Genomic DNA, 15,000 nt, shown 5'->3' on the forward strand with positions numbered 1-15,000 from the left:
GGAACTCATGTCTATAGTGACTGGAACTAATGTCTATAGTGACTGGAACTCATGTCTATAGTGACTGGAACTCATGTCTATAGTGACTGGAACTCATGTCTATAGTGACTGGAACTCATGTCTATAGTGACTGGAACTCATGTCTATAGTGACTGGAACTCATGTCTATAGTGACTGGAACTCATGTCTATAGTGACTGGAACTAATGTCTATAGTGACTGGAACTCATGTCTATAGTGACTGGAACTCATGTCTATAGTGACTGGAACTCATGTCTATAGTGACTGGAACTAATGCTATACATCTATAGTGACTGGAACTCATGTCTATAGTGACTGGAACTCATGTCTATAGTGACTGGAACTAATGTCTATAGTGACTGGAACTAATGTCTATAGTGACTGGAACTAATGTCTATAGTGACTGGAACTCATGTCTATAGTGACTGGAACTCATGTCTATAGTGACTGGAACTCATGTCTATAGTGACTGGAACTCATGTCTATAGTGACTGGAACTCATGTCTATAGTGACTGGAACTCATGTCTATAGTGACTGGAACTCATGTCTATAGTGACTGGAACTCATGTCTATAGTGACTGGAACTCATGTCTATAGTGACTGGAACTCATGTCTATAGTGACTGGAACTCATGTCTATAGTGACTGGAACTCATGTCTATAGTGACTGGAACTCATGTCTATAGTGACTGGAACTCATGTCTATAGTGACTGGAACTCATGTCTATAGTGACTGGAACTCATGTCTATAGTGACTGGAACTCATGTCTATAGTGACTGGAACTCATGTCTATAGTGACTGGAACTCATGTCTATAGTGACTGGAACTCATGTCTATAGTGACTGGAACTCATGTCTATAGTGACTGGAACTCATGTCTATAGTGACTGGAACTCATGTCTATAGTGACTGGAACTCATGTCTATAGTGACTGGAACTAAAGCTTAATATTTTACAGATCTACAACTCAACAGTCCTTCTCTCTATAACTGAAATACAGCTCTCTGCAGTCCAATAAGTCAGTTTATATATGACAGGCCATTGAACAATTCTTAAGTTATTACATGTTAGTTTACCACGTTATTCCCATGTTATTCTCATGTTAGTTTACCATGTTATTCTCATGTTATTCTCATGTTAGTTTACCATGTTATTATCATGTTATTCTCATGTTAGTTTACCATGTTATTATCATGTTATTCTCATGTTAGTTTACCATGTTATTACATGTTATTACCATGTTATTACCATGTTATTACCATGTTATTACCATGTTATTCTCATGTTATTACATGTTATTACCATGTTATTCTCATGTTATTACCATGTTATTCTCATGTTATTACATGTTATTCTCATGTTATTACATGTTATTCTCATGTTATTACATGTTATTCTCATGTTATTACATGTTATTACCATGTTATTCTCATGTTATTACATGTTATTCTCATGTTATTACATGTTATTACCATGTTATTACCATGTTATTATCATGTTATTATCATGTTATTCTCCATGTTATTACATGTTATTACCATGTTATTACCATGTTATTACATGTTATTCTCATGTTATTACATGTTATTACCATGTTATTACCATGTTATTCTCATGTTATTACATGTTATTACAATGTTATTACATGTTATTCTCATGTTATTACATGTTATTCTCATGTTATTGCATGTTATTACCATGTTATTCTCATGTTATTGCATGTTATTCTCATGTTATTCCCATGTTATTCTCATGTTATTAGATGTTATTCTCATGTTATTACATGTTAGTACCAGATGTGGAGCTGGTTAACTGACCCTGGTCTCCTCTGTCTCTCTCTACAGGGTGACATGTTATTAACATGTTATTCTCATGTTATTACCATGTTATTCTCATGTTATTACCATGTTATTACATGTTATTACATGTTAGTACCAGATGTGGAGCTGGTTAACTGACCCTGGTCTCCTCTGTCTCTCTCTACAGGGTGACACCAGACACAGTGAACGATGCGTGAATACAAGTTAGTCGTCCTGGGCTCTGGAGGCGTGGGCAAGTCTGCTCTGGTAAGTCTCCCTCTCTCCATCTGTCTTCACCCCCCCCCTCTGGGTTGCACAGGGCCGTAGGTTCCCGAAATAGAACCCAGTTCCTCCTACTGGTTTCATAAGGCTGTAGTGTTCAGTACAGTGCTTGGTTAAGTTCCATATATTACCCCGGGACTGGTGACTGTTCATGGACCGGGGGTTGAGAAACACTACTGGAACACAGCGTTTCTCCATCCTGGTCCTGGGGACCCAACGAGGGGCGCATGTCTCTGCCCAACAAGTACTAACCCTCCATCCTGGTCCTGGGGACCCAACGAGGGGAGCATGTCTCTGCCCACCAAGTACTAACACTGTAGATTCAACTCATTTACACTACTGGAACACAGCGTTTCTCCATCCTGGTCCTGGGGACCCAACGAGGGGCGCATGTCTCTGCCCACCAAGTACTAACACTGTAGATTCAACTCATTTACACTACTGGAACACAGCGGAACTGGGTTGTATAGTCTCTGACCAGAGGGACTGGGTTGTATAGTCTCTGCAGGCCTGGCGGTCCTTCTCTCCCAGGAGACCGGTGTCCTTAACTGGGTCACAGAGGGGTTGTGAGAACATCAGCTGTCATTGTTTAGCATTCCTTCTATCACTCTATTTCTCCATCCCTCCATTACTATATCCCTCCATCACTATATCCCTCCATCACTATATCCCTCCATCACTATATCCCTCCATCCCTCCATCACTATATCCCTCCATCACTATATCCCTCCATCACTATATCCCTCCATCACTATATCCCTCCATCACTATATCCCTCCATCACTATATCCCTCCATCCCTCCATCACTATATCCCTCCATCACTATATCCCTCCATCCCTCCATCCCTATATCCCTCCATCACTATATCCCTCCATCACTATATCCCTCCATCACTATATCCCTCCATCACTATATCCCTCCATCCCTCCATCACTATATCCCTCCATCACTATATCCCTCCATCACTATATCCCTCCATCACTATATCCCTCCATCCCTCCATCACTATATCCCTCCATCCCTCCATCACTATATCCCTCCATCACTATATCCCTCCATCACTATATCCCTCCATCCCTCCATCACTATATCCCTCCATCCCTCCATCACTATATCCCTCCATCACTATATCCCTCCATCACTATATCCCTCCATCCCTCCATCACTATATCCCTCCATCACTATATCCCTCCATCACTATATCCCTCCATCACTATATCCCTCCACCCCTATATCCCTCCACCCCATATCCCTCCATCACTATATCCCTCCATCCCTCCATCACTATATCCCTCCATCCCTCCATCACTATATCCCTCCACCCCTATATCCCTCCACCCCATATCCCTCCATCACTATATCCCTCCATCCCTCCATCCCTATATCCCTCCATCCCTATATTCCTCCATCACTATATCCCTCCACCCCTATATCCCTCCATCACTATATCCCTCCATCCCTCCCTCCCTCCTTCCCTCTGATGGTGTAGAGAGCTCCATTAGTTCTAATTGAATCACTATATAAGTGGTGGTGTAGAGAACTCCATTAGTTCTAATTGGGTCACTATAGAAGTGGTGGTGTAGAGAACTCCATTAGTTCTAATTGGGTCACTATAGAAGTGGTGGTGTAGAGAACTCCATTAGTTCTAATTGATTCACTATATAAGTGGTGGTGTAGAGAACTCCATTAGTTCTAATTGAATCACTATATAAGTGGGGGTGTAGAGAACTCCATTAGTTCTAATTGAATCACTATATAAGTGGTGGTGTAGAGAACTCCATTCGTTCTAATTGAATCACTATATAAGTGGTGGTGTAGAGAGCTCCATTAGTTCTAATTGGATCACTATATAAGTGGTGGTGTAGAGAACTCCATTCGTTCTAATTGAATCACTATATAAGTGGTGGTGTAGAGAACTCCATTAGTTCTAATTGAATCACTATAGAAGTGGTGGTGTAGAGAGCTCCATTAGTTCTAATTGGATCACTATATAAGTGGTGGTGTAGAGAACTCCATTAGTTCTAATTGGATCGAGAGAGAGAGAGAGAGACTCTTGTCAGAGTCCAGGCCACAGAGCGGTGCCTTGCCACAGCCCGCTGTAGCTAGGCAACGGGTGTAACAGTTGCAGCGTGGGAACCAGGGCGCCACCACGAGTGGGTTTCACACACTTTCTTCCCCCCAGGACATGTGATTTACTGTAGAGAAAGGAACAGATGACGAGGTGGAGCGTGAGCTAAAAACCCTCTCACAGAGACAGGGAGCTCATGTGAAAACTCCTCTCACAGAGACAGGGAGCTCATGTGAAAAGCCCTCTCACAGAGACAGGGAGCTCATGTGAAAACCCCTCTCACAGAGACAGGGAGCTCATGTGAAAAACCCTCTCACAGAGACAGGGAACTCATGTGAAAAACCCTCTCACAGAGACAGGGAACTCATGTGAAAAACCCCTCTCACAGAGACAGGGAGCTCATGTGAAAACCCCTCTCACAGAGACAGAGAACTCATGTGAAAACCCCTCTCACAGAGACAGGGAACTCATGTGAAAACCCCTCTCACAGAGACAGGGAGCTCATGTGGAAAACCCCTCTCACAGAGACAGGGAACTCATGTGGAAAACCCTCTCACAGAGACAGGGAGCTCATGTGACAAACCCTCTCACAGAGACAGGGAGCTCATGTGAAAAACCCCTTTCACAGAGACAGGGAGCTAATGTGAAAAACCCTCTCACAGAAACAGGGAGCTCATGTGGAAAACCCCTCTCACAGAGACAGGGAACTCATGTGATCCAGCTTCCCAAATCAGAACCATTCCAGGACCAGATTGTGGCTGTAATGAAGAGCAGATAGTATAATCGTTACAGCCCTGTTTGGACCTGACCGGTCCCCATGGTCCTGATATTCACTATGGATCTTTTAATACAGACACTAATGGAGCTAGACTGCTGGACCAGGGGCTCATTGTAGAGTCATTCATAAATCTCCTGTTCCCTGGACAGGGCTTCTAGCTAGAGCCACGTGTTGTTCAGAGGGAGGGAGGGAGGGAGGGAGGGAGGGAGGGAGGGAGGGAGGGAGGGAGGGAGGGTAGAGAGGTAAAGGGGGGTGGGAGGGAGGGAGGGAAGGAAGGGTAGAGAGGTAAAGGGGGGTGGGAGGGAGAGAAGGAAGGGTAGAGAGGTAAAGGGGGGTGGGAGGGAAGGAAGGAAGGAAGGAGGGAAGGAAGGAAGGGTAGAGAGAAAAGGGGGGTGGGAGTGAGGGAAGGAAGGAAGGAAGGGTAGAGAGGTAAAGGAGGGAGGGAGATTCTGTCAGATTTAGTCTCTGACAGTTTATCTCAGTAAGACAAAAATAATGGTGTTGCAAAAAAAAAAAGTCCGGTTGCCATGACAACAAATGCAAATTCCATCTAGACACTGTTGCCTTAGAGCACACAAAAAACTACACATACCTCGGCCTAAACATCAGCACCAAGGGTAACTTCCACAACGCTGTGAACCATCTGAGAGACAAGGCAAAAGGGCATTCTACGCCATCAAAAGGAACATCAAAAGGAACATCAAATTCAACATACCAGTTAGGATTTGGCTAAAAATATTATATATATATATAATATATATGTTTGTGAGGTCTGGGGTCCGCTCACCAACCAAGAATTCACAAAATGGGACAAACACCAAATTGAGACTCTGCACGCAGAATTCTGCAAAAATATCCTCCATGTACAACGTAGAACACCAAATAATGCATGCAGAGCAGAATTAGGCCGATACCCACTAATGATCAACATTCAGAAAAGAGCCGTTAAATTCTACAACCACCTAAAAGGAAGAGATTCCCAAACCTTCCATAACAAAGCCATCACCTACAGAGAGATGAACCTGGAGAAGAGTCCCCTAAGCAAGCTGGTCCTGGGGCTCTGTTCACAAACACAAACACACCCTACAGAGCCCCAGGACAGCAGCACAATTAGACCCAACCAAATCATGAGAAAACACAAATATAATTACTTGAATTAACAAAAAAACAGAGCAAACTAGAATGCTATTTGGCCCTACACAGAGAGTACACAGTGGCAGAATACCTGACCACTGTGACTGGCCCAAACCTAAGGAAAGATTTGACTATGTACATACTCCGCGAGCATAGCCTTGCTATTGAGAAAGGCCGCCGTAGGCAGACATGGCTCTCAAGAGAAGACAGGCTATGTGCTCACTGCCCACAAAATGAGGTGGAAACTGAGCTGCACTTCCTAACCTCCTGCCCAATGTATGACCATATTAGAGAGACACATTTCCCTCAGATTACACAGATCCACAAAGAATTCGAAAACAATTTATATAATAATATAATTCATAAACAAACCCGATGTTGATAAACTCCCATATCTACTGGGTGAAATACCACAGTGTGCCATCAGAGCAGCAAGATTTGTGACCTGTTGCCACGAGAAAAGGGCAACCAGTGAAGAACAAACACCATTGTAAATACAACCCATATTTATGCTTATTTATTCTCCCTTGTGTAATTTAACCATTTGCACATCATTAAAACACTGTATAGAGACATAATGTGACATTTGAAATGTCTTTATTCTTTGAAAACTTCTGTGAGTGTTAATGTTTACTGGACATTTACAATTTTTGAGAGAGATGAGTGAATGAGAGGATTTTTTTATTTATTTAACCTTTATTTAACTAGTCAAGTTATTTAAGGACAAATTCTTATTTAGAAAGACTGCCTACCCCAGGCCAAACCAGGACCATGCTTGGGCCAATTGTGTGCCGCCCCTATGGGACTCCCAATCACGGCCGGTTGTGATACAGCCTGGTGTCGAACCAGGGTCTGTAGTGACGCCTCTTGCACTGAGACGCAGTGTCTTAGACCGCTGCGCCACTCGGGAGGATGAAGTGCTAACACCAGTCTTTCTTCTGCCAGGCTGGTCTTTCCTCTTTCCTCTGCCAGGCTGGTCTCTCCTCTGTCAGGCTGGTCTCTCCACTGTCAGGCTGGTCTTTCCTCTTTCCTCTGTCAGGCTGGTCTCTCCACTGTCAGGCTGGTCTTTCCTCTTTCCTCTGTCAGGCTGGTCTTTCCTCTTTCCTCTGTCAGGCTGGTCTTTCCTCTGTCAGGCTGGTCTTTCCTCTGCCAGGCTGGTCTCTCCTCTGTCAGGCTGGTCTTTCCTCTGTCAGGCTGGTCTTTCCTCTGTCAGGCTGGTCTTTCCTCTGTCAGGCTGGTCTTTCCTCTGCCAGGCTGGTCTTTCCTCTGCCAGGCTGGTCTTTCCTCTGTCAGGCTGGTCTTTCCTCTGTCAGGCTGGTCTCTCCACTGTCAGGCTGGTCTTTCCTCTTTCCTCTGCCAGGCTGGTCTTTCCTCTGTCAGGCTGGTCTTTCCTCTGTCAGGCTGGTCTTTCCTCTGTCAGGCTGGTCTTTCCTCTGCCAGGCTGGTCTTTCCTCTGTCAGGCTGGTCTTTCCTCTGCCAGGCTGGTCTTTCCTCTGCCAGGCTGGTCTCTCCACTGTCAGGCTGGTCTTTCCTCTGTCAGGCTGGTCTTTCCTCTGTCAGGCTGGTCTTTCCTCTGTCAGGCTGGTCTTTCCTCTGCCAGGCTGACCTTTCCTCTGTCAGGCTGGTCTCTCCACTGTCAGGCTGGTCTCTCCTCTGCCAGGCTGGTCTCTCCTCTGTCAGGCTGGTCTCTCCACTGTCAGGCTGGTCTTTCCTCTGTCAGGCTGGTCTCTCCTCTGCCAGGCTGGTCTCTCCTCTGTCAGGCTGGTCTTTCCTCTGCCAGGCTGGTCTTTCCTCTGCCAGGCTGGTCTTTCCTCTGCCAGGCTGGTCTTTCCTCTGTCAGGCTGGTCTTTCCTCTGTCAGGCTGGTCTTTCCTCTGCCAGGCTGGTCTTTCCTCTGCCAGGCTGGTCTTTCCTCTGTCAGCCTCTGGGTTAGGCTTTCCTCTCTCTCTCTATCTCTCTGTCTGAGAGAGAGAGAGAGAGAGAGAGAGAGAGAGAGAGAGAGAGAGAGAGAGAGAGAGAGAGAGAGAGAGAGAGGCAAACACACTTCAAAGAGAGGAGATGCCAGAGAGTTCGAGACATGTTGACAAAGTGTTTGTTTGCGTGTCTGAAGGGAAGAGTGGATTTAATCTGGTCACTGGTGTGAGTTCTGAGTCTGGAGGGAAGAGTGGAAATGTGTTTATGGGTTAATGTGTGTGGCTGGCTGGTATCCAGAGAACCTGCCAGCAGAGCAGTGGCTAGGTGGCTGGGCTGTGTGCCTGCTTGTCTCTGACCAGAGTGCTGCTACTCTGTCTGGCTGGGACCAGGGGGTTGGTTCTGACCAGGGGGTTGGTTCTGACCAGAGTGCTGCTACTCTGTCTGGCTGGGACCAGGGGGTTGGTTCTGACCAGGGGGTCCTCACATCTTGTAACGTCCTCACTCTCACTGTTTGCCTGTGTTCTTCAGTCTCCAGACGTCCGTTAATCCCAGTCAGCTCAGTGTGTTCTTCAGTCTCCCGACGTCCGTTAATCCCAGTCAGCTCAGTGTGTTCTTCAGTCTCCTGACGTCCGTTAATCCCAGTCAGCTCAGTGTGTTCTTCAGTCTCCCAACGTCCATTAATCCCAGTCAGCTCAGTGTGTTCTTCAGTCTCCAGACGTCCATTAATCCCAGTCAGCTCAGTGTGTTCTTCAGTCTCCCGACGTCCATTAATCTCAGTCAGCTCAGTGTGTTCTTCAGTCTCCCGACGTCCGTTAATCCCAGTCAGCTCAGTGTGTTCTTCAGTCTCCAGACGTCCGTTAATCCCAGTCAGCTCAGTGTGTTCTTCATTCTCCCGACGTCCATTAATCCCAGTCAGCTCAGTGTGTTCTTCAGTCTCCCGACGTCCGTTAATCCCAGTCAGCTCAGTGTGTTCTTCAGTCTCCAGACGTCCATTAATCCCAGTCAGCTCAGTGTGTTCTTCAGTCTCCCGACGTCCGTTAATCCCAGTCAGCTCAGTGTGTTCTTCAGTCTCCAGACGTCCGTTAATCCCAGTCAGCTCAGTGTGTTCTTCAGTCTCCCGACGTCCGTTAATCCCAGTCAGCTCAGTGTGTTCTTCAGTCTCCTGACGTCCGTTAAACCCAGTCAGCTCAGTGTGTTCTTCAGTCTCCCGACGTCCGTTAATCCCAGTCAGCTCAGTGTGTTCTTCAGTCTCCAGACGTCCATTAATCCCAGTCAGCTCAGTGTGTTCTTCAGTCTCCTCACGTCCGTTAATCCCAGTCAACTCAGTGTGTTCTTCAGTCTCCCGACGTCCGTTAAACCCAGTCAGCTCAGTGTGTTCTTCAGTCTCCCGACGTCCATTAATCCCAGTCAGCTCAGTGTGTTCTTCAGTCTCCTGACGTCCGTTAATCCCAGTCAGCTCAGTGTGTTCTTCAGTCTCCCGACATCCATTAATCCCAGTCAGCTCAGTGTGTTCTTCAGTCTCCAGACGTCCGTTAATCCCAGTCAGCTCAGTGTGTTCTTCAGTCTCCTGACGTCCGTTAATCCCAGTCAGCTCAGTGTGTTCTTCAGTCTCCCGACATCCATTAATCCCAGTCAGCTCAGTGTGTTCTTCAGTCTCCAGACGTCCGTTAATCCCAGTCAGCTCAGTGTGTTCTTCAGTCTCCTGACGTCCGTTAATCCCAGTCAGCTCAGTGTGTTCTTCAGTCTCCTGACGTCCGTTAATCCCAGTCAGCTCAGTGTGTTCTTCAGTCTCCCGACGTCCGTTAATCCCAGTCAGCTCAGTGTGTTCTTCAGTCTCCTGACGTCCGTTAATCCCAGTCAGCTCAGTGTGTTCTTCAGTCTCCTGACGTCCGTTAATCCCAGTCAGCTCAGTGTGTTCTTCAGTCTCCTGACGTCCGTTAATCCCAGTCAGCTCAGTGTGTTCTTCAGTCTCCCGACATCCATTAATCCCAGTCAGCTCAGTGTGTTCTTCAGTCTCCAGACGTCCGTTAATCCCAGTCAGCTCAGTGTGTTCTTCAGTCTCCTGACGTCCGTTAATCCCAGTCAGCTCAGTGTGTTCTTCAGTCTCCTGACGTCCGTTAATCCCAGTCAGCTCAGTGTGTTCTTCAGTCTCCCGACGTCCGTTAATCCCAGTCAGCTCAGTGTGTTCTTCAGTCTCCTGACGTCCGTTAATCCCAGTCAGCTCAGTGTGTTCTTCAGTCTCCTGACGTCCGTTAATCCCAGTCAGCTCAGTGTGTTCTTCAGTCTCCTGACGTCCGTTAATCCCAGTCAGCTCAGTGTGTTCTTCAGTCTCCCGACGTCCGTTAATCCCAGTCAGCTCAGTGTGTTCTTCAGTCTCCCGACGTCCGTTAAACCCAGTCAGCTCAGTGTGTTGCTCAGTCTCCCGACGTCCGTTAATCCCAGTCAGCTCAGTGTGTTCTTCAGTCTCCAGACGTCCGTTAATCCCAGTCAGCTCAGTGTGTTCTTCAGTCTCCCGACGTCCGTTAATCCCAGTCAGCTCAGTGTGTTCTTCAGTCTCCTGACGTCCGTTAAACCCAGTCAGCTCAGTGTGTTCTTCAGTCTCCCGACGTCCGTTAATCCCAGTCAGCTCAGTGTGTTCTTCAGTCTCCAGACGTCCATTAATCCCAGTCAGCTCAGTGTGTTCTTCAGTCTCCTCACGTCCGTTAATCCCAGTCAACTCAGTGTGTTCTTCAGTCTCCCGACGTCCGTTAAACCCAGTCAGCTCAGTGTGTTCTTCAGTCTCCCGACGTCCATTAATCCCAGTCAGCTCAGTGTGTTCTTCAGTCTCCTGACGTCCGTTAATCCCAGTCAGCTCAGTGTGTTCTTCAGTCTCCCGACATCCATTAATCCCAGTCAGCTCAGTGTGTTCTTCAGTCTCCAGACGTCCGTTAATCCCAGTCAGCTCAGTGTGTTCTTCAGTCTCCTGACGTCCGTTAATCCCAGTCAGCTCAGTGTGTTCTTCAGTCTCCCGACATCCATTAATCCCAGTCAGCTCAGTGTGTTCTTCAGTCTCCAGACGTCCGTTAATCCCAGTCAGCTCAGTGTGTTCTTCAGTCTCCTGACGTCCGTTAATCCCAGTCAGCTCAGTGTGTTCTTCAGTCTCCTGACGTCCGTTAATCCCAGTCAGCTCAGTGTGTTCTTCAGTCTCCCGACGTCCGTTAATCCCAGTCAGCTCAGTGTGTTCTTCAGTCTCCTGACGTCCGTTAATCCCAGTCAGCTCAGTGTGTTCTTCAGTCTCCTGACGTCCGTTAATCCCAGTCAGCTCAGTGTGTTCTTCAGTCTCCTGACGTCCGTTAATCCCAGTCAGCTCAGTGTGTTCTTCAGTCTCCCGACATCCATTAATCCCAGTCAGCTCAGTGTGTTCTTCAGTCTCCAGACGTCCGTTAATCCCAGTCAGCTCAGTGTGTTCTTCAGTCTCCTGACGTCCGTTAATCCCAGTCAGCTCAGTGTGTTCTTCAGTCTCCTGACGTCCGTTAATCCCAGTCAGCTCAGTGTGTTCTTCAGTCTCCCGACGTCCGTTAATCCCAGTCAGCTCAGTGTGTTCTTCAGTCTCCTGACGTCCGTTAATCCCAGTCAGCTCAGTGTGTTCTTCAGTCTCCTGACGTCCGTTAATCCCAGTCAGCTCAGTGTGTTCTTCAGTCTCCTGACGTCCGTTAATCCCAGTCAGCTCAGTGTGTTCTTCAGTCTCCCGACGTCCGTTAATCCCAGTCAGCTCAGTGTGTTCTTCAGTCTCCCGACGTCCGTTAAACCCAGTCAGCTCAGTGTGTTGCTCAGTGTGTTCTTCAGTCTCCTGACGTCCGTTAATCCCAGTCAGCTCAGTGTGTTCTTCAGTCTCCCGACGTCCGTTAATCCCAGTCAGCTCAGTGTGTTCTTCAGTCTCCCGATGTCCGTTAATCCCAGTCAGCTCAGTGTGTTCTTCAGTCTCCCGACGTCCGTTAATCCCAGTCAGCTCAGTGTGTTCTTCAGTCTCCCGACGTCCGTTAATCCCAGTCAGCTCAGTGTGTTCTTCAGTCTCCCGACGTCCGTTAATCCCAGTCAGCTCAGTGTGTTCTTCAGTCTCCCGACGTCCGTTAATCCCAGTCAGCTCAGTGTGTTCTTCAGTCTCCCGACGTCCGTTAATCCCAGTCAGCTCAGTGTGTTCTTCAGTCTCCTGACGTCCATTAATCCCAGTCAGCTCAGTGTGTTCTTCAGTCTCCAGACGTCCGTTAATCTCAGTCAGCTCAGTGTGTTCTTCAGTCTCCCGACGTCCATTAATCCCAGTCAGCTCAGTGTGTTCTTCAGTCTCCCGACGTCCGTTAATCCCAGTCAGCTCAGTGTGTTCTTCAGTCTCCCGACGTCCGTTAATCCCAGTCAGCTCAGTGTGTTCTTCAGTCTCCTGACGTCCGTTAATCCCAGTCAGCTCAGTGTGTTCTTCAGTCTCCCGACGTCCATTAATCCCAGTCAGCTCAGTGTGTTCTTCAGTCTCCCGACGTCCGTTAATCCCAGTCAGCTCAGTGTGTTCTTCAGTCTCCCGACGTCCGTTAATCCCAGTCAGCTCAGTGTGTTCTTCAGTCTCCCGACGTCCGTTAATCCCAGTCAGCTCAGTGTGTTCTTCAGTCTCCTGACGTCCATTAATCCCAGTCAGCTCAGTGTGTTGCTCAGTGTGTTCTTCAGTCTCCCGACATCCATTAATCCCAGTCAGCTCAGTGTGTTCTTCAGTCTCCTGACGTCCGTTAATCCCAGTCAGCTCAGTGTGTTCTTCAGTCTCCTGACGTCCGTTAATCCCAGTCAGCTCAGTGTGTTCTTCAGTCTCCTGACGTCCGTTAATCCCAGTCAGCTCAGTGTGTTCTTCAGTCTCCCGACGTCCGTTAAACCCAGTCAGCTCAGTGTGTTCTTCAGTCTCCTGACGTCCATTAATCCCAGTCAGCTCAGTGTGTTCTTCAGTCTCCTGACGTCCGTTAATCCCAGTCAGCTCAGTGTGTTCTTCAGTCTCCTGACGTCCGTTAATCCCAGTCAGCTCAGTGTGTTCTTCAGTCTCCCGACGTCCGTTAATCCCAGTCAGCTCAGTGTGTTCTTCAGTCTCCTGACGTCCGTTAATCCCAGTCAGCTCAGTGTGTTCTTCAGTCTCCTGACGTCCGTTAATCCCAGTCAGCTCAGTGTGTTCTTCAGTCTCCAGACGTCCGTTAATCCCAGTCAGCTCAGTGTGTTCTTTCAGTCTCCTGACGTCCGTTAATCCCAGTCAGCTCAGTGTGTTCTTCAGTCTCCTGACGTCCGTTAATCCCAGTCAACTCAGTGTGTTCTTCAGTCTCCTGACGTCCGTTAATCCCAGTCAGCTCAGTGTGTTCTTCAGTCTCCCGACGTCCATTAATCCCAGTCAGCTCAGTGTGTTCTTCAGTCTCCTGACGTCCGTTAATCCCAGTCAACTCAGTGTGTTCTTCAGTCTCCAGACGTCCGTTAATCCCAGTCAGCTCAGTGTGTTCTTCAGTCTCCTGATGTCCGTTAATCCCAGTCAGCTCAGTGTGTTCTTCAGTCTCCCGACGTCCGTTTATCCCAGTCAGCTCAGTGTGTTCTTCAATCTCCTGACGTCCGTTAATCCCAGTCAGCTCAGTGTGTTCTTCAGTCTCCCGACATCCGTTAATCCCAGTCAACTCAGTGTGTTCTTCAGTCTCCCGACGTCCGTTAATCCCAGTCAGCTCAGTGTGTTCTTCAGTCTCCTGACGTCCGTTAATCCCAGTCAGCTCAGTGTGTTCTTCAGTCTCCTGATGTCCATTAATCCCAGTCAGCTCAGTGTGTTCTTCAGTCTCCTGACGTCCGTTAATCCCAGTCAGCTCAGTGTGTTCTTCAGTCTCCTGACGTCCGTTAATCCCAGTCAGCTCAGTGTGTTCTTCAGTCTCCCGACGTCCGTTAATCCCAGTCAGCTCAGTGTGTTCTTCAGTCTCCCGACGTCCGTTAATCCCAGTCAGCTCAGTGTGTTCTTCAGTCTCCTGACGTCCGTTAATCCCAGTCAGCTCAGTGTGTTCTTCAGTCTCCTGACGTCCATTAATCCCAGTCAGCTCAGTGTGTTCTTCAGTCTCCCGACGTCCGTTAATCCCAGTCAGCTCAGTGTGTTCTTCAGTCTCCCGACATCCGTTAATCCCAGTCAGCTCAGTGTGTTCTTCAGTCTCCAGACGTCCGTTAATCCCAGTCAGCTCAGTGTGTTCTTCAGTCTCCAGACGTCCGTTAATCCCAGTCAGCTCAGTGTGTTCTTCAGTCTCCTGACGTCCGTTAATCCCAGTCAGCTCAGTGTGTTCTTCAGTCTCCTGACGTCCATTAATCCCAGTCAGCTCAGTGTGTTCTTCAGTCTCCCGACGTCCATTAATCCCAGTCAGCTCAGTGTGTTCTTCAGTCTCCTGACGTCCGTTAATCCCAGTCAGCTCAGTGTGTTCTTCAGTCTCCTGACGTCCGTTAATCCCAGTCAGCTCAGTGTGTTCTTCATTCTCCCGACATCCATTAATCCCAGTCAACTCAGTGTGTTCTTCATTCTCCCGACATCCATTAATCCCAGTCAGCTCAGTGTGTTCTTCAGTCTCCTGACGTCCATTAATCCCAGTCAGCTCAGTGTGTTCTTCAGTCTCCCGACGTCCATTAATCCCAGTCAGCTCAGTGTGTTCTTCAGTCTCCTGACGTCCGTTAATCCCAGTCAGCTCAGTGTGTTCTTCAGTCTCCCGACGTCCGTTAATCCCAGTCAGCTCAGTGTGTTCTTCAGTCTCCTGACGTCCGTTAATCCCAGTCAGCTCAGTGTGTTCTTCAGTCTCCCGACGTCCGTTAATCCCAGTCAGCTCAGTGTGTTCTTCAGTCTCCCGACATCCATTAATCCCAGTCAACTCAGTGTGTTCTTCATTCTCCCGACATCCATTAATCCCAGTCAGCTCAGTGTGTTCTTCAGTCTCCTGACGTCCATTAATCCCAGTCAGCTCAGTGTGTTCTTCAGTCTCCCGACGTCCATT

The 15,000-nt window shown here is 47.9% G+C and overlaps 1 protein-coding gene across 1 annotated transcript in view; it reads left to right on the plus strand.

The window, feature by feature from the left end:
• The window catches only part of LOC135515552 (ras-related protein Rap-1b), a 131,642-nt gene that overhangs the window by 82,093 nt on the left and 34,549 nt on the right, over positions 1–15,000 (plus strand). Inside the window, exon 2 of the mRNA XM_064939173.1 lies at positions 2,007–2,086. Coding sequence (XP_064795245.1) covers positions 2,030–2,086 — 57 coding nt within the window. The 5' untranslated portion in view covers positions 2,007–2,029. The remainder of the gene's footprint in view (positions 1–2,006; positions 2,087–15,000) is intronic.

The sequence above is a fragment of the Oncorhynchus masou genome, chromosome 27, assembly GCF_036934945.1.
Source record: "Oncorhynchus masou masou isolate Uvic2021 chromosome 27, UVic_Omas_1.1, whole genome shotgun sequence".
NCBI lineage: Eukaryota > Metazoa > Chordata > Actinopteri > Salmoniformes > Salmonidae > Oncorhynchus > Oncorhynchus masou.